At 48.1% G+C, this 21,353-nt stretch overlaps 7 protein-coding genes across 7 annotated transcripts; 4 read left to right on the top strand and 3 right to left on the bottom strand.

The window, feature by feature from the left end:
* Positions 1–443: 443 nt before the first annotated feature.
* Positions 444–3,152, top strand: MCYG_03885 (transcriptional regulatory protein RCO1; the record flags this gene model as incomplete). Its single annotated transcript, XM_002848333.1, has 1 exon — positions 444–3,152. The coding sequence occupies one exon, from the start codon at positions 444–446 to the stop codon at positions 3,150–3,152; it is 2,709 nt and encodes a 902-aa protein (XP_002848379.1).
* Positions 3,153–5,184: 2,032 nt separating this feature from the next.
* MCYG_03884 (conserved hypothetical protein) lies at positions 5,185–6,828 on the bottom strand (the record flags this gene model as incomplete). Its single annotated transcript, XM_002848332.1, has 7 exons — positions 5,185–5,312; positions 5,383–5,917; positions 5,946–6,134; positions 6,199–6,376; positions 6,440–6,510; positions 6,609–6,645; positions 6,716–6,828. 7 exons carry the CDS (start codon positions 6,826–6,828, stop codon positions 5,185–5,187), a joined length of 1,251 nt encoding a protein of 416 aa, XP_002848378.1.
* Positions 6,829–7,599: 771 nt separating this feature from the next.
* MCYG_03883 (dolichyl pyrophosphate Glc1Man9GlcNAc2 alpha-1,3-glucosyltransferase) lies at positions 7,600–9,455 on the top strand (the record flags this gene model as incomplete). Its single annotated transcript, XM_002848331.1, has 6 exons — positions 7,600–7,676; positions 7,760–7,838; positions 7,901–8,094; positions 8,172–8,668; positions 8,725–8,864; positions 8,934–9,455. The coding sequence occupies 6 exons, from the start codon at positions 7,600–7,602 to the stop codon at positions 9,453–9,455; spliced, it is 1,509 nt and encodes a 502-aa protein (XP_002848377.1).
* Positions 9,456–11,126: 1,671 nt separating this feature from the next.
* On the top strand, positions 11,127–14,737 carry MCYG_03882 (DDT domain-containing protein; the record flags this gene model as incomplete). Its single annotated transcript, XM_002848330.1, has 9 exons — positions 11,127–11,186; positions 11,320–11,385; positions 11,463–11,521; positions 11,595–11,613; positions 11,664–11,729; positions 11,802–11,904; positions 11,990–12,006; positions 12,055–13,619; positions 13,684–14,737. 9 exons carry the CDS (start codon positions 11,127–11,129, stop codon positions 14,735–14,737), a joined length of 3,009 nt encoding a protein of 1,002 aa, XP_002848376.1.
* Positions 14,738–15,622: 885 nt separating this feature from the next.
* MCYG_03881 (mitochondrial carrier protein LEU5) lies at positions 15,623–16,886 on the top strand (the record flags this gene model as incomplete). The annotated part of the gene is made up of 2 exons (XM_002848329.1): positions 15,623–15,856; positions 15,927–16,886. 2 exons carry the CDS (start codon positions 15,623–15,625, stop codon positions 16,884–16,886), a joined length of 1,194 nt encoding a protein of 397 aa, XP_002848375.1.
* Positions 16,887–17,318: 432 nt separating this feature from the next.
* MCYG_03880 (peroxisome assembly protein 12) lies at positions 17,319–18,826 on the bottom strand (the record flags this gene model as incomplete). The annotated part of the gene is made up of 2 exons (XM_002848328.1): positions 17,319–18,712; positions 18,769–18,826. 2 exons carry the CDS (start codon positions 18,824–18,826, stop codon positions 17,319–17,321), a joined length of 1,452 nt encoding a protein of 483 aa, XP_002848374.1.
* Positions 18,827–19,197: 371 nt separating this feature from the next.
* On the bottom strand, positions 19,198–21,306 carry MCYG_03879 (conserved hypothetical protein; the record flags this gene model as incomplete). The annotated part of the gene is made up of 1 exon (XM_002848327.1): positions 19,198–21,306. The coding sequence occupies one exon, from the start codon at positions 21,304–21,306 to the stop codon at positions 19,198–19,200; it is 2,109 nt and encodes a 702-aa protein (XP_002848373.1).
* Between the last annotated feature and the right edge of the window lie 47 nt (positions 21,307–21,353).

Raw genomic sequence — 21,353 nt, 5'->3', positions numbered from 1 at the left:
CTGAGTCGAGAACGAATACCACAGCACAGCGCTGAGACGAGCAAATCTCGAAAATCTACATATTCCACCCTCTCTTTCTCCTCAAGCTACACCTTTCTACCTCTCTCGTAAGTCTTCTCTCCTGTTTTTTTGTTTGTGTGCTTGTTTCTGCGTTCTGTGTGGCTGACTTTTTGGTTGCTTTAGCTCTTCTTCTCCGACCAAAGAGAAGAACTTCAACTTCTTCTCATCTTCCGCCAAAAAAAAAAAAACCACCAACCACCGCCGGACTGCGCGGTTGCCAACATTGCCCGCGCTTCGAGTTTCGAGCTTTTAAAGCAAACTCGAAAGAAAATACCCTCAGTGAGTCGCTGTCTCTGCTTTAATTTACGTGCCCTGAAGCTAATCGCGGTGTCTACAGATCTCCGAGGGAATAGCTTTTTTTTAATAAAAAAAAAGCTGACGAGATGGCTCCTCGTCTTCGTTCCTCCTCGCGCAACACCTCGCGCAACAACACCAGGCCATCATCTCCTCACAGTGCGCCTGCTACCCGGCCCTCCTCCTCCACCTCAGACACCGCGCGGCCAAAGAAACAGCGCAGGACCGGCATCGAAACGCGTTCGCCGGTAGACGTCGTGGAGGAGGAAGAGCGCCAGGTAGAGCGCAAACCAGCTGGCAGCCAGACGGACGCCACGCTAGAGCAATCAGAGCAGGCTGCAAACCACCAGATAGCAGACCTGCAGAGCTCCCAGCCACTGGCTACGGCTGCTGAGCTGTCCACGAGCCAGGGCAGCCAGCTTGCCGGCCAGCCGTCGTCTGCGCTGCCAGCAGAACAGAGTCTCGAGCCACCACAGACCGTAGCTCCGCGAGCAGATCCAGAGACATGGGTGGAACCCACCCCAGTTACGCCAAAGACCACCTTCCGCGGGTATGGCTTGAATAGAGGTGGCCAGTACACTTCAATGCTACCCCTAGGCACACGGCCTACCCTGGCCACCCGCCGTCGAGTTGGACTCGAGCCCCCCGCCCCCAACACCACCAGCAAAGTCACCAAAAGAAAGGGGGGCCGGTCCACGAAGCCAAAACAGACAACGAAGAACGTCGATGAACGGCCAAGCACCGCTTCGACTTCAGCTGAGGACGCTGCCGCCATCTCTGATAGTTCCCGTGCGGAGGGAATTATCCAGGGAGTCCTCGAGCGTGAAGAGCGGTCAGAGCCAGCACCAGCCAGCAGAATGACACGATCGAAAGCTGGCAAGGACAAGCTTGATGACTCCGCTGACAGCCAGTCAGCCGGTCCATCCGTGCCCTCATCGAGGAAATTCACCTCGGAGAAACTCATGGATATCCTCGGATCAGCCATCCTGCGTGCTGAGGAGTCTCAGGACTCCAAAGTCGCAGGTGGCCTCCGCTGGATCAAGGAGGCTTCGGCCTCCGATCCATATCTCCTTGGTGTCTTGGAGGGCGCCATCAACAGATCGGCGGAAGCTCACCACCGATCCGCCTTCCAAGCCCTGATGAGGGACGCAGTCAAGCGCGTCCAAGCCCAGCAACTGGACGACAGTGCCGCTGCCACGGAGATGGTACGCACTGCATCGGCGACAACCACGTCGTCGCTCTCCACGGCAAAGTCCCTAGATGCCGACGCCTTCGCCCCTGCAGCGGCTGAGCAGGATCCAGCCAACGCACTCACCTCTTCCAAAGGCAAAGGAGCGAAAGCTCCCAAGCCCAAGGCAAAGGGTAGAGGGCGAGCTGGTCCCTCGAAAGCTCATGCGGTTCCCCCAACCAATTCGGCTTTCTCACGGAAGCGCAAATTGGAGGAGGACCCAGAGTTCTCGGAAGAAGCCGTGGCTGCGAAACGCAGAGCTTTAGAGGAGGCCACCATCGCCATGACTAGCGAGGCCGAAGAAAGCAATGTCCGGACAGTCTTGGAGCCACCACAGGGATGGATCTTCCCGGGCCCTTCTGTCCCTTCGGACAGTGAGGGTCAAGGGACTAGACCTGTGGTGGCCCCTGTACCAAAGGACAAAGCTGCCAGTAAGCCCGCTGGGAGCTCCTCCAACAAACGCATTCGCAAACCGAGAGCACAAGCTGATGAAATCGATAACATCGATTTCTGCCGGGCGTGCAACGGTAATGGTCAGCTTCTATGCTGCGACGGCTGCGTGGACTCATTCCACTTCACCTGCCTCCAACCCCCAGTTGACCCCAACTCTCCACCGGCGGGACAGTGGTTCTGTCCCACCTGTGAGAAGAAGGGCCTTCTGGGCGGGCTAGCGGAGGTGATGGAAAGTGTCCCGCAGACCGGCTTCACCTTACCGACTGAGGTGCGCGAATACTTTGCTGAAGTCGAGACTGGCCCTGGAGGAGAGTATAGGGATGTGCGTGCACTTCCCGAGGGCAGCAGTACCCGGGCAAAACCAGTCCGGGGCAGTCGTGGAATTGCCGTTGAAGAGAACGATCCTTTACGGATCGTTGACTCTCAAGGCAAGATCATAGCCTGTGTTCGATGTGGTCTAACCTCAGAGAACCGGCGACCGGTCATCATCTGCGACTACTGCCCGTCCGCCTGGCATCTGGATTGTCTCGACCCGCCTATGGCGAATCCCCCTCGCCAGAAACCGGGTAGTGACAAGCCATACCATTACTGGAGATGCCCGAATCACATTGAAGACGCCCTCGAAGAATACTACCCGGGTAGGGTCCGACGACCCCGTAACCCCAAGTATGTAGACATCGAGGTCTTGCCCGACAGCGACGAGGAGAGCGTCGACGAGCAGGACCAAGAGGGCGTCGTCTATCGTGTGAAGGAGAGCGGACTCGTCCAAAAGTTCATTACGTACGCTAAGAGCGAGCGTGCGATGGAGGAATGGGCCAGAAACAGAAAGACTCGCAATGAAACTCGTGCCCAACAAGCGAGAGTGGATGAGGTGCCGGAAACGGTGCCTACCTTCGAGCAACTTGGGCCGACCGAGCAGCAGGCTGTGTTGGGCTTGATGGACATCACAGGCTGCTCAGGGGTCGAGCGAGCGGAGCAGGTCGTTTCTGGCCTCATTGCCGGAGCGCCCGATGGGTTCCGCAATGCCTCCAGTGAGCTTGAAATTCTTCAAGCTGTTCACGAGTTGGTAGGAAAGCGCATTCAAGCGCTTACTCCGACCTCTGAATCTACCAACTGAGGCCGTTTTTTTGACCTCAGATTAGCCTCTCCATGTTCACATGGATAACGAAACGAAATGTCCATAAGCAGGTGTTTGGTCTAGATTCAGAGCTGTTCCAATGCTTCCATGCGTTGGTGCCAGCTCGTTGAATAGTTTGAAGATTCGATCAATATGTGTCTTCGCTGGCTGCGTTCTTCGAGGTACTGACCAATCTTGTCAATTCTCTCCAATTGGAATGATGTACCTATGTCTATTTTGGCTTCGTCATATCCGCGGCCACCTCATGTCTCTCTGCTCGCGGCAATACGCAACCTACCTTGGTTGCGAGATAATAAGTTACGGTTTTGGTTGGTCTCCTCTGTTCGGGTAACTGTGAGTTGAGTAAGGTGTTCCTGGTGTTGCATCCCCTTACCGTTGTGTTTTTATATCTCCCTTTTTGTGTTTTTTTTGTGTTCCTGGTTGACTACAGGGTGAAGACAGGGAAGCCACGATATCATCATAATTTTCCTCTCCGGCGCAAAGAGAATTCGACAGCAGCATCCACCACTACCATCAGCAGCCAGCCAGTGAGTCACCAAAGTCCAAGCATGACAGCGTCGAGTTCCCTGCGGCCTTTCAAGAAGGGGGTAAAAGCCAATTTTCAAGCCCTTGTTCATCTCCATGCCGCCCATTACCCACTAGCCATCAGAGAGAAAAAAAAGGCATGGAGCGCTCAACTCGGTGCCCGTTACAGCAACTTTCGACTTCCTTAGGGGCAGGCCGTATGGTTCCTCTGCAACCATGACAATTGACCTTGCATGGTCACCCTGCCTCTAAGGTCGATAACAGAAAGCAAAAAGAGCGCAAAACAAAAACCTTTTTTGCCAAACTCCCATAACCCACTATTACCCACACATGGGATAAGGGCAGAGAATCCACCTAGCTCTGCTTAACGATAAGGCAGTAAAATACCCCATGAGACTGGCCGCAGGTGCTCGTTCGCTGATACCCACGTCCACAACATGCTACAGGACCAGGCGACCCTAGAAGCACACCAGGACGCTGTCAACCCCTGCTTTCAATTACAATCACAGCCTCGCAGCAAGCCCCCTTTAAGGGGATACTCACTTTTACAAAGCCTGCTCCAGGTTGCTGCCATACCGCCGTACCGCCATACAGCCATACACCCACTTGAATCCGATCGTCATCTGGCTTCCCCGTCTTCACCCTGTTTTCTTCCGGAACTGACATATTAGATTGAGCGTCATTGCATGGGCCTAAAAGGCGGAGTTTATGGGATTTTCCTTTTCGTTTTATCAAAGCATGCATAGCATTGCTCTTTACTTTTCCTTTTCCTTTTTACCTGGGACTCTGAAGCGAAATAAAAGATGGTACGGCGTTTTTGTTCCGGGTTTTGTCTGCTTTCTGTGCCTTTATACCCATTTGTCCACTCTTTCAGAGTATTCCCACTCATACGCTGATTACAGCGAGTTTGGGGTTTACATTCCGCACACACCCAAAGGACATTGTTTGCTTTAGTTTCTGGTTTTGCTTTGTATCTGTTTATACCTGTGCCTGCTTTTATAGTTGTCCCATTATCTTGTACATTATTTTGTCAAAAGCATCAATATGACAGCGAGCTAAAGCTTGCTAATTTCTGGCGTCAAATTGTCTTCCTTCGTAGGCTTTGGACCGTAGGCAAAAAGTAGGCAGTAACTAGGTTAGGCTAGAGAAATACATTCATTTTAAGAATTGTCCACCAATATAGGAAAAAATGGGTAACTAGCATAGGCATAGATACCGTAGGATCGATAGCGTAGGTTTGCCCTCCTTTTTTTATTGCTATTAACACAAATAGTATTCAAGCACCTGGTTAGTTTACATGTCCAAATAGCAAATGATAGGAATATGAAGAAAAAGCCGTCAACAGTAAGCCTAAAAACGTAAATAGAGAGACAGATGAATATGAAAAAGCTATGAAATTATGAACATTCAAGCTAAGAACCCGAGAAAAAAAAAAAAAAAAAAAGTAAGCTACGTAAATGCAAGACGTTATATAGCAGTTTATTATCTATAGAAACTTCTTCGGCATGCCTGCTCTGCGTTTTTTGTAGACGACATAGGCAACTGCGAGTAGTAGCTGGACGGCAACCATAAGGAAAATGAAGAAGCCCATGCGTGGTGCCGAGGAGATAATGCCTGGTTTTTGGATAATATGTTAGTACAGCTCTGAAAGCGTAACATGTTTTAGAAAAGGGGCAGAACGTACGGTGTGATGAATCGTGGAGAGTATCTAGTAGACCAGAATGGGAATTATGGAGCAAATCCTGCAGTTGCTTGAAATGATGTTGATAATCCTTGCCCTCTATTTCTCTCTGCATCGACTCGACCATTCGTTCTACTCTTTGAAGCCTCTGGTCTACACTGCTCACTTGGTCGCGGTGGGCAATTATGCGGATGATCTCCTTCATCCGATCCTCACTGGTGGCTGACAGAGCGTGCAACTCTTCCATTAACTTGTTTGTTGTACTGGAAATCATCTGGAGTCGGTTCTGAAGATCCTTGACCTGAGAATCGATGTTGCCACCACTAAGGGGTTTGTCGTTGTTGGCCTGAGCCGGCCTATGTTGAGGTTCACGGCCTCTTTCGTTTTGCTTGCTATTACCGCTGGAAGAAGTGGTAGCTACAAAGCGGAAAGCCTCGAAGGAGTCAGGGCTCTCTGCCGATGCAGCTGTGATACCAAACACGTTCCCTGGAGGGATGAAAGCCTTTGGTGACAATAGGTTAATATGAATATCCCTACTCTAGTAAAGATGGATTAAGGGGATTCACCTTTGGTGTTTTGAAGCAAGTATGTCCATCTATCAAAACCTCAAATTCTCGCGTTGATTGTTTTATTTGGAGCTTTGATGGCCGTCCCAGGTTGCGGTAGTGATAATCACAATGCCCAAATGCGAGAGCGTCAACATTATTAGCCTTGTAGTCTATGGTTCCATCATTCAAAAAGCCTCGAATTCCAGGCTAGTTATTATCATGTTAGCCATGTCAGGGGATTGTCTGCTCATATATAAGGGGTTGAACTAACCCTGCCTCCGTGTGTGTCGATTGTGATGGCTAAACCATCAAATTTTCCAACGGTATATATGCTCGATGTTCCAACAGATGCCGGTTGCTTAACGTACCAAATCTGAATATTGCCGCCGCTTCTTTCCTCGCCATTTGCCCTGAAATCGAAGGCTACATTCCATTCAAGGTCATGTATTCTATGTATTCTGTTAGCCCTTCTTCTTTATGATATATTCGTTAGGCCCTCGCGCAAATCTCACATGTCTTCAGCCCATAGTGCGCCTCTTTTGTTACCGGGGTACGGAGGAGTCAGGATAATTCGATCAGATAGCTAATGAGACAGATGTGTGTTAGCGAGCTGTACAATAAAGCAACCATAAGCTAAGAAGGAAACCGGACCATTTCTGGGAGAAATCCTGAGCCAGATACAGTCCATCCTGGCATGCCACCAGCACCGTGAGAGGCTCTAGAATTGATTAACCGTCAGCTTGGGATATTTCGCGCAATAAAGATCTAAACTTGAATCCTAAACGTACCGTCGTCCATTTCCGAAGCTAGACCTTTCAATAACCGAGCTTGCCTGGGTGAGGGCGGTGGATATCAAAGCCAAGACAACGGACTTGCTAATGCTCTGAGATCGTGTCATCATAAACGAGCTATATCGAAGTATACAACCGGCCGTTGAGTGTGGATTGGTAGGTGGCCACGCCACAAAATCCAAGAGGCAAAGCGGGGATGTCTCTCTATGGATATATAGCCTCGATCATACGGTATATTCAAGAGATATTTAATCGTGGTGTCTTGTGTTCTGGTAGCTGTCTTTTCACCGACAAGGTAGCTATGTCTCTCCCCGCGGAAGTCCGATATAGAATGGCTAGAAAAGGGTGTCAGGCCCAATTGCTTCGTAGAACAGTGGTTGTCATAAATAGTCCTCTATGAAAGAAAAGAAAAAGAAAACAAAACAAAAGAATTGCTCTTCTCTTCCGCTGGTTCTGTCATCCGCAACGCCGTTTTGTTTCTTGATGTCGAGCCAGCTTGTCCTTTTTGGCGTTGGATAACTAAGTGCAAACAGAGCAAAGTAACCAGGATAGGCAATTTCATGGCTCTTTTTTACCGTGTACCTTTCTTTCTCCTCCTTCTTATATACTGGAAGTTGGTTGATCGTATGAGAGAAAACTTAGTGCGACAAGTAATAATGAGATATAAATATTGATTAACACCAGAGCCTACGTCGTACCGTGGTATGAGAGGGAGTTGACGGTGGAAGGGAGAAAAAAGGGGTCGCGCTTGTAGATATTTAGTTCGGTTTGCACACTGAAAATCAACAACTGACAACGTTGTCAAGTAACAACTCAACAGCTCGTCGCCGGCCACAGACATCTGCATGAGTTGATTGCTGGTTAATCATGATTAGCTGACTATGGCTGAGTTCTATCCTTCGTTGACTCAATGCGCCCTCGTGGCCGCTGCGTTTAAGATCCTCTTGTTCCCGGCATAGTATGTCACATTCTCCTGTTTCAGCACGATTCTAGAGCAATGTAGAAGCAAATGAAGATGAACTAATAGGCGTATTTCAAAAGCAAATCTACCGACTTTGAAGTTCATCGCAACTGGCTTGCGATTACTCATTCACTTCCAGCCAAGGAATGGTATTACGAGGTATGTGTGCAGCAGTGAACGGAGTTCCGGGATATCTAGCTAATGAAGAATAATATGAATAGAAAACATCAGAATGGACGCTGGATTATCCTCCGTTCTTTGCCGGGCTGGAATGGTGTCTTTCCCAGATTGCTGCATTGATGGACCCCGAAATGCTCAAGGTGCAGAACCTGAACTATGACTCCTGGCAAACAGTGTATTTCCAACGCAGCTCAGTGATTGTTCTTGAACTGGTGCTCGTATATGCCCTAAATAGGTGAGATTTCTTTCCGTTTATCCGTTTTACATGAGTACCGAGTTGCTGACTGGGACTTCTTCTGGCCTGTTTTGAAGATATATCAAGTCTGCGCCATCTCAAGGAGCCAAGGAGCTGGCTCATGCTGTCAGCTTGTCGATTCTTCTCTCTCCTGGCTTGCTGATAATTGATCATGTTCATTTCCAATACAACGGCTTCTTGTATGGGATTCTTATTCTCTCAATTGTTCTGGCGCGGAAGCAGTCTACGCTATTCTATAGTGGCCTCACTTTTGCCATTTTGCTCTGTTTCAAGCACATATACCTCTACCTCTCGCTAGCATGGTTCGTTTACCTCCTACGAGCCTACTGTCTGCATCCTAGCTCTATGTTTAGGCCTCAGTTTAGCAACATTCTGAAGCTGGGAATAGGCGTTGTTGGTGTCTTTGCAGCAGCATTTGGACCGTTTGCAAATTGGGGTCAGCTGTTGCAAGTCAAGGACAGGCTTTTCCCATTCTCTAGGGGTTTGTGCCATGCTTACTGGGCACCTAATATCTGGGCCATGTACTCCTTTATTGATCGGGTATTTATTCTAGGTATGTCTCTATCTATAGTTGCTACTCCAGTAATTCACTAACCTGAGCTCTTAAAGTTGCACCGAGACTAGGATTGCCTGTTAAGACTGACGCTCTGGCTAGTGTGACCAGAGGTTTAGTCGGAGATACTTCTTTTGCTGTTCTCCCAGAGATCACAAAAGAGTATACCTTTGGGCTGACTTTTGTATTTCAAATAGTGAGTTCACTCTCGCCCGTCCGTCAGATGGAGTCAAAAATATAGAAGACTAACATTATTTTTTTCCAGCTGTGCCTTGCGAAACTGTGGTTCCAACCAGACTGGGATACCTTTGTGGGAGCGGTGACGAACTGTGCCTTTGCCGCCTTTCTCTTCGGTTGGCATGTCCACGAGAAGGCTGTGCTCCTCATCATCATCCCGTTCAGCTTGCTGGCCATCAAGGACCGACGATACCTAGGTGCTTTCCGCCCACTTGCAGTAGCAGGCCATGTATCTCTGTTCCCTCTTCTATTTACCGCAGCAGAGTTCCCTATTAAGACGGTTTATACCATTCTCTGGCTGGTGCTGTTTCTCTTCGTCTTTGGCCGACTTGCACCAGCTCCATTGAGGCCTCGTGTATTTCTTCTTGATAGATTTTCACTTCTGTACGACACCGTGTCGATACCGTTGATTGTCTATTGTTCGTTGGTGCATGGGATGGTGTTTGGGAAGCGATATGAGTTTTTACCGCTGATGTTTACCAGTGCATATGCTGCTGTGGGTATCCTGGGGAGCTGGGCAGGGTTTATGGTAGTCTATTTTACTTCTTAGAGCGGCCTACAAGCAAAACCCATCGACACGGGCGCACCCTAGAGTGACAATCAACATAGAGAGTGATTTTTTCCACACCGTTACTTCATCCCGGTAGGGAAGTCCAAAGGGGATTTCCGTCATCCCGTCATGACTAGACAAGCAGACGTCTAGAAAATATAATACTAAAAAAGAGACAGAGACAATCTAGTTGTGGAGGATCTCCCGAGCGGAAAGAGTGCTTATACGGGGTGTTTCTGGTGGCTGGAGGCGGATGGACGGGGAAAAGTAGCTGAGATCAAGGCTTGAACCCCCCCCAAAGAGTCACATCTCGGCAGGCCAGAAGACGGCTAAAGGGCGACTAAAGGGCGCGATAATAAAGACGTCGTCAGCAAAACTGAGTTGTATGAACGTATATTGACCTGTATACGCTATTCCGGTGGCGAGAAGCCCGCATATAGGTACAAGTGTATGTACACTTCTTGTCTTCAAACCGGATCGAGACTTTCTCGGCTTCAGCATGCCAAGTCTACACGATACAACCGTAGAGGACGACGACAGAAGACCAGACGGTGGGGGAGGAGGGCAGATTGTTAGTTTTTGCAGCATAATAAAAGTGTAGGAAAGCAGGAAGCAGGATGAAGGATTCAATAGTAGGTTGTCCATGTTGGGGGCGCGTATATATATGTAAGGGTGTATAACTGCATATGTTAGTACTCGGTATAGATTGAGAAAGAGTCAACGGCATTGGTGTATAGAACTGGAATATATCTTCGTCTGCTGCCATTGAATAGTCCCATCAGCAATGTATCTGCTCAGCAGCCTCTGTCTTCCCTTCGTCTTCGTTTTCCGGCGTGTCTTGCCCGTCCACCCATCGCCGTGGACCCCCCTCCGTCCCTGGCCTCTAAGCTCCGCTGAAACCAGGAGTCCGTCGATCAGGAGCGCATATCGAGCCCTCGACGAACTTCTGCAGCCTCTCAACCGTTATTCTCCATACATACATCCGCATATGTTGGTATATACGGCGCAGATGGTGTAGTCTTAATGTACGTGGTGTGTGTTGTGCGTGTAAAGCTAAGTTGAGGGAGTTTCCGCACTGGCCAGGCTAAGGTTTCCCTCCGCCGCCTTCCCTTTTCCCTCCTACGGTTTTTTTTTCTGCCGCCTCTTTTTTTTTTCTCTTCCTCTTCTTCTTCCTCTTCACACAACGACAACCAACCATCGACAACCCAGCCAGCACCGCCAAAGACAGCAGCCGACGCGCATCCTGTCTTGTCTCTCTCTCTATCAGAGCTGCTTCTACTCTCTATAGATCAGCTCTCCCGGCGCGGTATCAATAGGCTTTTTTCCCTCTTTTTTCCTTTTTTCTCTTTTGGGACATAGACATGCGAGGCCTCAGGAACGACGCGTCCACCACCTAATTCTCCCGTGAGCAGAAGCCATAATCCCCTTTATACGCGTCGAGATATCCGTGACCGGTCTATACTTCACCGGAATTTACCTCAGCCCCCGGGGTTGAAGCTCTTATTCATGGGGAATATTCCCTCGCTGACCTTCCTGCGCCTTGTTTCCTAGAGTATCAAACACACATAGACAGCCGCCTTTCTACTCGGTCTCTCTCTCTCTCCTTATATCTTTTTTTTCCCCCAACGCACACCACACCTTGCTATCCGCACAGCTTCGAGGATTTTGCACATGATTGGTTACCACCAGCTTTTCGCGTTTCTGAGCTTGCTCCAGTCTTTGGAAGGGGCTGTGTGCCATTGATTGCATGTGTGACCGCATTATACACTTCCTGGTAGATTTTGGTATCTGAAGTTGAAGATGGTACGTCCTTTTGCGGGTGCACTTTTATCTCTACTTATAGCTAACATATCCTTTATTTTAGGTGTTGTTTAAGCGGAAACCGGTGCAATACCTGCCCAAACCGACAATTGATGATGATAACTCCGAGGTTCGCTATTACACCGGGAATCCTTTGTTTTTCCCTCCGTTTCTGCGGAGCTTGACCCATATTGACCATACATATAGGTTTGGGTTATCCCGGAAACCAATGAAGTGTTTACCAATTATGAACACTTCCTGCAGCGGTAAGGACTACTTATGCCCTGTTACATCCTGTCTTGGTTTAAAGGCTACCTTGCTAACGTAATTGGTATCTAGAATGAATTTTTATAAACAGGTAATTTTGATTGTTAGAATACGAAAACTCCCGCTAAGTGCGATTTTTAGAGGCGATTTATTTGCGAAATCACCGGCCACTCCTCCCTGACGTTCTTCGAGGCCTTGACGAGCGAGGTATGGGGGAATCCATCGACCAGGGACAATAAATTACGGGGTACAGCCAGCTTATCGAATACTTTTTCGCAGACCGAAGGATCAAGAGAAGTCAACAGTGCATTTCCGGAGTCCCTAAAAGAACCAGTTTTGCGCAGGGTTCAATTCTCTACCATCTCACGGATAGACAGTCTTGGTAAGTTCCCCTCTGACTACGATGTCTATAAGTTTATGGTAAAAATACTAGAACCTTTGTGCTAACTAAGCTGGTATTTGTTTAGTGGACCAAGTATTCGAGGTTAGTTGATCTAAGGCTCTTAATATGACAGTGACTTACATGAAGTAGGACTTTAAGCAAGATTTCTACCCCGGGGAGCGAGTAACAGTACTCCTGTCTAATGGATCGCGAATACACGGCGTAGTCAGGGAGAAGGCAAAGTTTCCAGAAGTCCTACATGAAGGCAGGGTCGAACGTCGTGCATGTTCCCGCTACCTTGTTAAACTTACGCATCGCAATAATGAGGAGGCTCTCGTGGACGACGAACACCTCGTCCGTGATCGGAAGGTATTCACGAAACAGATGCTACGCTCCTTCATCAAGAATACAGTCACGCGAGAATCATGGAGCGGTGCTCCTTGGCTAGTTAAGCCCCAAATCGCAGAGCATTTCCACATTGACACCGAAGTACCCAAACATCTGCAATATGGGAACAAAGCTGGCAAGAAAGCCAATGTGTCAGCGGAAAAGGAAGAAGATGAAGCCATGTTTGGTTTCTTTGCCTCCCAGAGCCGGCCGATAAATTCTAGGTCTGGCAATAAGGGTCAAAAGACAAAGTCCGCCCATGAACTCGCCAAGGCTAAGGAAGAACAGTACCTAGCCTACCGACGAGCTCTGAATGGGAATCCATCCTTTAGGGTGGATAAAAAGGGCTATGCGAAAGATACCCTTCCACCTCCTGATCCGCATGAGAATTCCTTCCATGACCTCACTGTTGTTATCAAACAGAAATCTCCGACACCATTACCACCACCGATTAAATATCCCATTGAGGATCTAGACTTGGCCCCCGCTACTGACTGTCAACCGCGACCCCCGTTGAAATTCTTACACAAAGACGAAGCCCATGAAGAAGGCTCGAGCATAAATATGAACTCAATTGGTTCCTTACTGGAAACCTGGAACACTTTGAACGTGTATTGCGAAGTTTTTCAGCTTGACTCGTTTACCTTTGATGATTTTGTGGAAGCAATACAATTCTCCTCGGACGACGTGGACTGTGAGCTATTGGTAGAGATACACTGTGCTGTGTTGAAAACGTTGGTCAATGCAGAATCAGACCAAGACGGGGCAATTCAAGTTACTCTCCCCCCTCTGCCTGAAGAGGAATCAGAAGAGGAGGAAGAAGAAGACGAACCGGAGCCTGAGCCTGAGCCTGAGCCCCCAAGACGAACCACCAGGAGTAGCTTTGCAAAAGCGCAGGCGGAGCTTGCTGAAATGGAAGAACAGAAACCCGCTGATGATGGAGCTACGGAAATCAAGAAACACCGTGCGGCTGACATGTTTGTGGAATATGACTGGATTGATCGTTTGCGAAAACGTGATTTTAAGAATGGCGGCTGGGAAATAATCCTTGTTGGTCTGCTGAACCGGTTATCTTTGAAGCCCAGGCTGCATGAGACTTGCGAAGAGATTTTAATTCATATGGCGCCCTTGGATGCGGAACCAACTCAGGAAACTGCTCGAGCACAATATGCTACTCTCGATGTTAATCTCCGGATTCAAGTGCTGCAGATCATCTGTATGCTGACCGTTGAAACAAGGGCAGTAAAGAACTATATGGAGGAGTGCAGTAACCAAATGACAGAATTCCGCAAGGAGAAGATTGAACTCCAACGTGCACGGAAGGTTGTGTAAGTGAAACCAACAACTATTGTGACTATTTGAACATTACTCATGGCCTTGCCTTTATAACAGTCTCGAAGAAATTCGACTTCTCCATGAAGAGAGAAAGCAGCTCGAACCTGAACAGCGGGATACTCCCACTCAACAAGACGAAGAAATGTTGGATGCTCAAATTGATGCTACGGATGACACCGAGAGCGCAACTGATTCAGACGAACCATCTGGTCCCTCGCTCAGGGGCGGAGTAGACCGAGCCCTGGAGCGTAAGCGGAGACAGGAAGCCGAGAAAGAAAGAAAGGAGCAAGCAACCAAGCAACCTAAAGGCTCGAAACAATACCAACGAGTAATGAAAAAGATAGAAGAAGAAAAGAGCAAGGTTGCATCGATCGAAAGCGAGATCGCCGTTCTGGACAACGACTTGCGGGAGGCAGATTGCCCACGAACAAGGGTCTTGGGCAAAGATCGCTTCTGGAATCGTTATTATTGGTTTGAGCGGAACGGCATGCCTTATGAAGGCCTGCCTGACAGCTCCACAGCTGCCGCAAGCTACGCTAACGGCCGTCTTTGGGTACAAGGCCCTGACGAAATGGAGCGAGAGGGCTTCATTGATGTTCCAGAAGAAGTGAGCCAAGAATACATGCAACGTTTTGGAACCACCGTAGCGAAACGCAAACGCGCTGAAGAAGGATCCCCTGGCGTTTCTTCTGCCCAGGAATGGGGCTACTATGACACCCCAGAAGACCTGGACAAATTGATGGAATGGCTTGATACCCGTGGCGTGAGAGAGTTGAAACTTCACAAAGAGCTAAAACTTCAGCGCAACAATATCGCCAAATACATGGAGAACCGAGCAACCTACCTCGCAGAGAATAGCACCCCGGCGGAAGAGTCCAAGGAACAGCCAGCGATGCGCATGTCAACGCGAACCAAGGGGCAGCCCACTGATCAAAAACATGGCTGCCTCAAATGGCGAAACCTTACAGCTTTGAAGGAATGCGGTCATTTACATGTCGAATCTGAACGGCCGTCGAAACGAGCTAAGAAAGCCGCAGCCACAGAATCTGCAAAGGAAACCAGAATGACTAATCGCCAGGGCAAGCCACTTGGTCGACAGGGAACGAAATAGTCATCCATGTTCTCGCCATCTTCTTACTCCGTTTATCCGTTCCATCTTCCCTTATCATCCTTTCAACCACCACGCCTTTACTTAACAGGAGCATTATTTCATTTGGATATTATCTTTATTTTGCATTACTAGACTAAAACCACGGGGATTTAACGACTAACGACTTTCTATCGGCGAAGGTGGCTTGCAAAAGAGATATATATATATTGCTTCTCTTCTTTTTGTACTTGTGACTGACTGCACTTAGCGACATTTTGGTGTGGGCTGGAGCACAATTTTTTTTCCCCCGTCTCTTATATTGGAAGAATAATACCGTGTATATGTCTATCCTGGTAGGAGTAGTCAGGTGTATATCTATCTGGTTTGGCGGGATATTGGTTGGTATCTGCTTGTTAGCAATTGAACTCTTTGGCTTCTCTTTTTTCTTCCCCAAAGCAGGGCTTCGGCTCTTCGGCACCGACTTCCGGGAATGTTTACTCACGTGATAATTTACCGCGGCTCGTCGGGAGTTTTCAGCGACGCTAAACCACATCGGGGGTAGCTACTCACGTGCCCTGGCCTTGCGCCGCGACCACCCGCCAATCCAAAGAGAGAGAAAAAGGCGAAGCAAAAAGAAACTCATGACGTTAACCAACAGACACTGAATATACCCGCCTTTATTATTTTTTTGGAGCCTTCTACTTTTCTTCCCTTTCGCTCTACGCAACAGTGACCCGTACACCTCTTTACTCGTCTCGATAACACACTGCTCATTCTACTTATCTTATATGATGTCTGCCGCGGATTCTCCAACTTCTCTTTAATATCCCGCATTGTATTTCGCGAAAGGGAACGCGGAGAGGGAGTGTGTGGGAGAGTGCCACGGACGGCCACGCCGGTATCCATATGATGATGACGCATAGCCCCTTAGCTACGTCGACGGCCAAGGATTCCAGTTCGACGGCTACAGATAGAAGCCATGACCTCCTTACATCGACTCGTGGGACACTTTCGGACCTAGGAACTGGTAAACAAAAATCGATGACAAACCCTGGAACGGTCACGGTTAAACCAGTGGACAAGAGAAGCTGGGACTATTTAATACGCAGCGGTTTGGCGGGGGGGCTGGCAGGATGTGCAGTAAGTAGTATATAGCGTTGTTATGCCATGTTGGGCGCAAGAAGGCTGACCGGTTGGATATTTGAATTAGGCAAAAACTATCGTAGGCCCCCTAGATCGGGTCAAAATCCTGTTTCAAACCTCGAACCCCCAATTCGCGAAATATTCGAACAGTTGGTTTGGCGTAGCTTCGGCGATGAAGACTATTAACAACACTGAAGGAGTTCGCGGCCTGTTCAGAGGCCATTCGGCTACCTTACTTCGGATATTCCCTTATGCTGCCATTAAATTCATAGCATACGAGCAGATTCGTGCCGTTATAATACCCTCAAAGAAGCACGAAACTCCCTTCCGACGACTGATTAGCGGTAGTTTAGCCGGCATCACCTCCGTATTTTTCACTTATCCCCTAGAACTTATTAGAGTACGATTGGCATTCGAAACAAAGCAAGGATCTAGATCGTCCTTGCGAAATATATTCAACCAGATATATAACGAAAGAAGTTCTGTTACTGCTTCCACTGACGCTGCCACATCGACAGTATCTTCTGCGGTTGAGAAAGTTAAACCTCGGCTTGGACTTGCAAATTTCTACCGCGGTTTCTCGCCTACCATGCTCGGTATGCTACCATACGCAGGCATGTCTTTTCTCACACACGACACAGTTGGCGATTGGCTGCGTCACTCCAGTATAGAAAAATTCACCACCATTCCGAATTCAGGAAAAGACACCCCACACGGCCAGGAACAGTCGCGCTCTCATCGGCCACAATTAACGGCCTCTGCCGAATTATTCTCTGGTGCCGTTGCAGGACTCATATCCCAGACATGCTCATACCCATTGGAAGTTATCCGGCGGCGGATGCAGGTTGGAGGTGTGGTAGGTGACGGTCATGTTCTCAGTATCAGAGAAACTGCGCAGAAGATCTTCCTTGAACGTGGATTCAAAGGGTTTTTCGTTGGTTTGACTATCGGCTACATGAAAGTGATACCGATGGTAGCGACCAGTTTCTTTGTCTACGAGAGAGGGAAATGGTGGCTGGGAATATGATTGATACCCCTATGTATCATCACTCACATATGCCATGACCTCCTTTTAGTACTGGGATATTAGCCTCTATGCCTCTGCCACTGCGCACGTTTTCCGTTCGTTGAAAAATTTCCTACTTATTCTTTTTTGGGAATTACGATGAAGGCATGTTGAGGGTGGCGTTTCTGGGCACTAAGCATTCAACTTATTTTGAAATAGACGAACTGAATAGGCCTTTTTCATAGGGTTATACCATGTCTACATACCGGGATTGCGCAGTTACATGCATATAAATTTATACAAATATAAACCGCATATACATTTGCTCGGCATTAACTTTGCACCCGAATCCCAAGTGATCATGTATACACCGATTGAGCTATGAGATGGCGTAATCAATATAGTTATTATGAACATACAATAAAATTGTACATAGAAGAAAGGTATATATATCTAAACAAGTACTCTCCGTAGTCCGTCTGTTCCACCAAGAACCCTTCTTCCGGTAATTGGACACCGCCCTTTTCCATTCTCCCAGCTCCCTTCCCTACTCCTCGCCTTCTCGCCCCTGTCACCTTTCTCACTCTCACGGTTGTTTTTAGCATCGTCTTCCCAGGCAGCGCCATCCCCAGCCCCATTCATGAAGTCAATTTGACGATCATGTTCACCGTTCAGCCATTTAAATATGCAGGTGTAGCAATACACGTATCCGGTTTGGCAAGCAGTAGGGTTGATGAGTAAGTTAAGGCATATTGGGCATGGGGCTTGGGAAGTATCTTGATCAACGGGGGGTATTGGAACGGTAAAAATTGGCAGTAGGGTTATCGATGATACTGGGGATTTGGTACGGGTTTGCCTTTGTTTGTTCGATCCTTCCAATGCGGATTTCTCGCTTACTGCGGTAGGTTCTATCGCAGTTGATTTTGAGGGGGGTATTCCAGTTACCACCGGAGCTGGAAGTTCGATGGATTGGGTTGCCTGTTTGGCTAATTGCCTTGAGAAATCGCTCGCATGCCACCATTCAAGGAATTTGAGGGCAAAAATTGATGCTGGCAAGAGGACTTTAAGCGAGCCTAGCAGATGAGGATAAATCACTTCTGGGTTTATAAGACTAAAAGCACTCGATCGTGGCCGTGATCGTGCCGCGGCACTGCCTGTGTGCGGTGTATTCGCCGCCGTTGCCATCGCAATAGCCTTATGATCTGCTGGGCTCAACCTCCTGATCCGTGTCCCAATCAGCCATAAAAACGGAGACGAGTATTTGGTGTTATCAAATAGGTAAGCTAGGTTAAATGCCAATATTGAAAAGTAATAGGCTCCGTTTATTGAGGGGTAAACGTTTCTCAAAAACCACTTATAATAAAACAATAGCCGTTGCTTTATTGTCGGGTTATGAGGCATATCATCTGATGGATGATACCGTGGGCCTCCTCCCAGCCCTGAGACGAGTGCGGCATGTGGAGCGGCGTGTATGTCATATCCTTCGTCAAGCTTGCGCTTCAAGTACGGTATGCCAACCATAACCACCAGGTTTCGCCATATATCCGATTCGCGCAGTTTTAATGTCTCTCGAACGGGGCCACCAGCCCCAAGCTGAGCGCGAGGGACCTCACCATCTCTTAATGCTAGTACGCGCTCGCGTTTCAAAGAATAGAAGTTCTCTGTGAACGAACCGCCAAAGTTTCGTAGGTAATACCCTTCGACAAGTAGCGACACCAGAGCGTAGAGTTCGTCGTAAGAGTTTAATATCCGGAGGAGGTATCGGGGATGCCTGTGAGTAGCGACTGCGAGGAGATAACGTAGAGAGGGAGGGAGGAGAGAGGAGAGCTGTTGTTCCGATAGGAGTTCTATTTGAGGTTATTAGCTAGGGGCTACCGCCGCGATGCTTAGAGGGGGGGTGTACCAAAGAGCGACGGCTTGAAATCGTCAAAATTGTTCTGCAATGCCGACATATACTCCATATTGGCCTAGCACCAGCGTTTTTTCAATCCGCAGAGCAGCTCTGGCGTTGTAGATGCCAACGATGAACTTCGAGCCGCCAAAAAAAAAAAACATGGAGTAAGATTTGAGTTTGGCTGGAGAATTTATGCCGAGGTCCAAACTTCAGCCTTATGAAAGCATCAAATACAACATCTTTAGCATCAACATTCAATAGCTATTTAATAGATGATGTTGCATAAGTGCTCTAATCTCGATTATACATGGGGGAATTATATAGTACATGATTATTTAACCAACACCCGCCTGAAATCTAATCCGGTAGCACATTCAATGGGTTTAAAAATAATAATACAGCATGTCACAGAGTGATTAGGTGAAATAGATGCAGCGGTTATTGGGCCTTTGTAGCCTTTGAATCTTCAAGGTCACGCAGACATTGTTTCCACAGGCGAGTAAACTGGCTCATAGTTCCATCATCGACCTTTTGGTCAATGGCAGGATCTGCCACTAACATGCAGGCCATAATAGCTTTTGTTAATTCGGCATCATTCTCGACTGGTGGTTCCTCTCGGGCCATCATCGGTACCCAAGATGAAAGGCATTCGGCAGCTTGACGTTGGTGACCCAATTTGGCGTGTAGGCGGAACAAAAGAATATAGAGCTCCTTCGACCGTGGAATTTGCATGAGAGATATCCGTTGCCATAGGCTCCAAAATTTTCGGTAGTTTCCATGTTCAAAGTACATCTGCAACAAGTCTGGATAGTCTTTGTAGTTAAATTCTACATCTGCTGAAGCCATGATCTTGCTCAGCCGTTGGTGGACAGTGTTGACGTGGTCGAATTCTTCGGCCGGTACTTCTAAAGCTGCGCTCGTGTCCACAGAGGTATTCTCGTCATTGGAGACGGCCCGCGCTGGACGAACATGGGTTCGAAATGCCGACGCTTTGTGGAGTAAGTAAAAAACTTCTCCGTTAAATATTTGAATCCCACGAAGGCTCATATGATCGAGAACTCTCAGGGCCAGGTCAATATCGTGGTCAGGGACGCGTTCCACAAGAACAATATTAGAGCCCTGGAATGATAAGAGAGTGCGAACGGTGTCCATTGCCAGCTCTTCCGAAATATCGCATCCCGACGTGGCCATATTTTTGAATGCTTGGTATAGATCCGTTTTGCTATACGCGGGGTGTTTTAGAAGAACAGCGGCGCGGATGAATGAGAGCTTATCTATAAGGACTGTTTTTGTGTCAGATTTCGACACTGCCTCGTAAAACAGCCGTAAAAACAGAGTAGAATCTCTATCGCCGGGCCCAAAACCAAGCTCCCGACGGGCTTCTTCCTCCGGTAGCTGAGATAATTTCTCTAACAGAGAAGAGACATTTGGGGATGCCATAGATGTGCTTACTATTGTAGTTAATTGTTCAGATTTGGAGTGCTGAATATTCTCATTGAACAATCCCTGGGGTAGCCGTTCGAGTATCTCAGGGCGAGCTTGAGTGTGCATATGTCTCCTCCCGGGAAACCGTTGATTGAACGTAGAGGCAATGCTATCGCCAACCTTCCCAGAACTGGTTCCTTCTGGGGACGATTTACCCCAAACATCATCACGAAGCTCCGTGCTCCTCTCCCCAGCTTCTGGGTTAAGAAGATTTCCCCAAAGGGTTTCAAGTTGAAGTTCGGCTCTCTTTTCCTCAACAAGCATCTGCACAACGATACGAACTTTGTCTCCGGGGCCCCCAAATCCAATAAACTGTCGTGTATGAGCATCACTGGTCTTCATTGGGCCATTCTCAACATCTCCTACATTAACGCATATCCAACCCGTCGTTATTCCATCATCACGAGAGTTCAGGGAGGCCGCATCGCTGGCTACTTTAGCCTTCCTCGCCCTCCGCCGTAATTTTATCTTCAGTTCGTTTCTCCCCAAGAGCCCATCAGCTGTTGGTTTGAGTTGAAAGTTGCTTCGTAACCACCGGCACATCCTATCACCTGCAACATTCAGGTGTTTTACACCGCGGGCTGTCCCAATTATCATAATGAGGTTTGCACCAAGGGCAGGCGGAGGATCAAGACCTCGGAGGTCAAGGAGGGAAATATCATCGAGGCCAGCATCAACGGATACGTAGGTTAATAATTTCTCTAATAAAGGAGGTGGATTCTCCGGAAGGGGAGGTAACTCTTGCTGTTTAAGAGGGTGGGCAGTAGGCGTATGGGACTCGTCTTGTAGATACCATGGGATATGGACTTCGGGATTTTCTGTCTCTTTTGCTTCAGTTTTCGTTGAGAGGTCGCTTTCAGCTTGGGAATTCACTGAATTCAGGGCAGAAAATTGGCGTCTTCCAGTTGCCTGAATATCTTTTTGATAAAGCCGGGAACCATAGTAGGATACAGAGGACCGGGGTCGTGGAGGTATTGAGACACCGCTCAGGGCAACAAAAGAGCGAAATGCGGCATTTCGACAAGCATGACACCTGAGGCCTTGTAGAGCTATGCCACTCATTCTCTCAATTCACAAAACAAACAGTTAACTTGGTTATCAATTGTGGT

The sequence above is a fragment of the Microsporum canis genome, genomic scaffold, assembly GCF_000151145.1.
Source record: "Microsporum canis CBS 113480 supercont1.3 genomic scaffold, whole genome shotgun sequence".
Classification (NCBI taxonomy): Eukaryota; Fungi; Ascomycota; class Eurotiomycetes; order Onygenales; family Arthrodermataceae; genus Microsporum; species Microsporum canis.
This window is presented reverse-complemented; position numbering and strand designations above follow the sequence as displayed.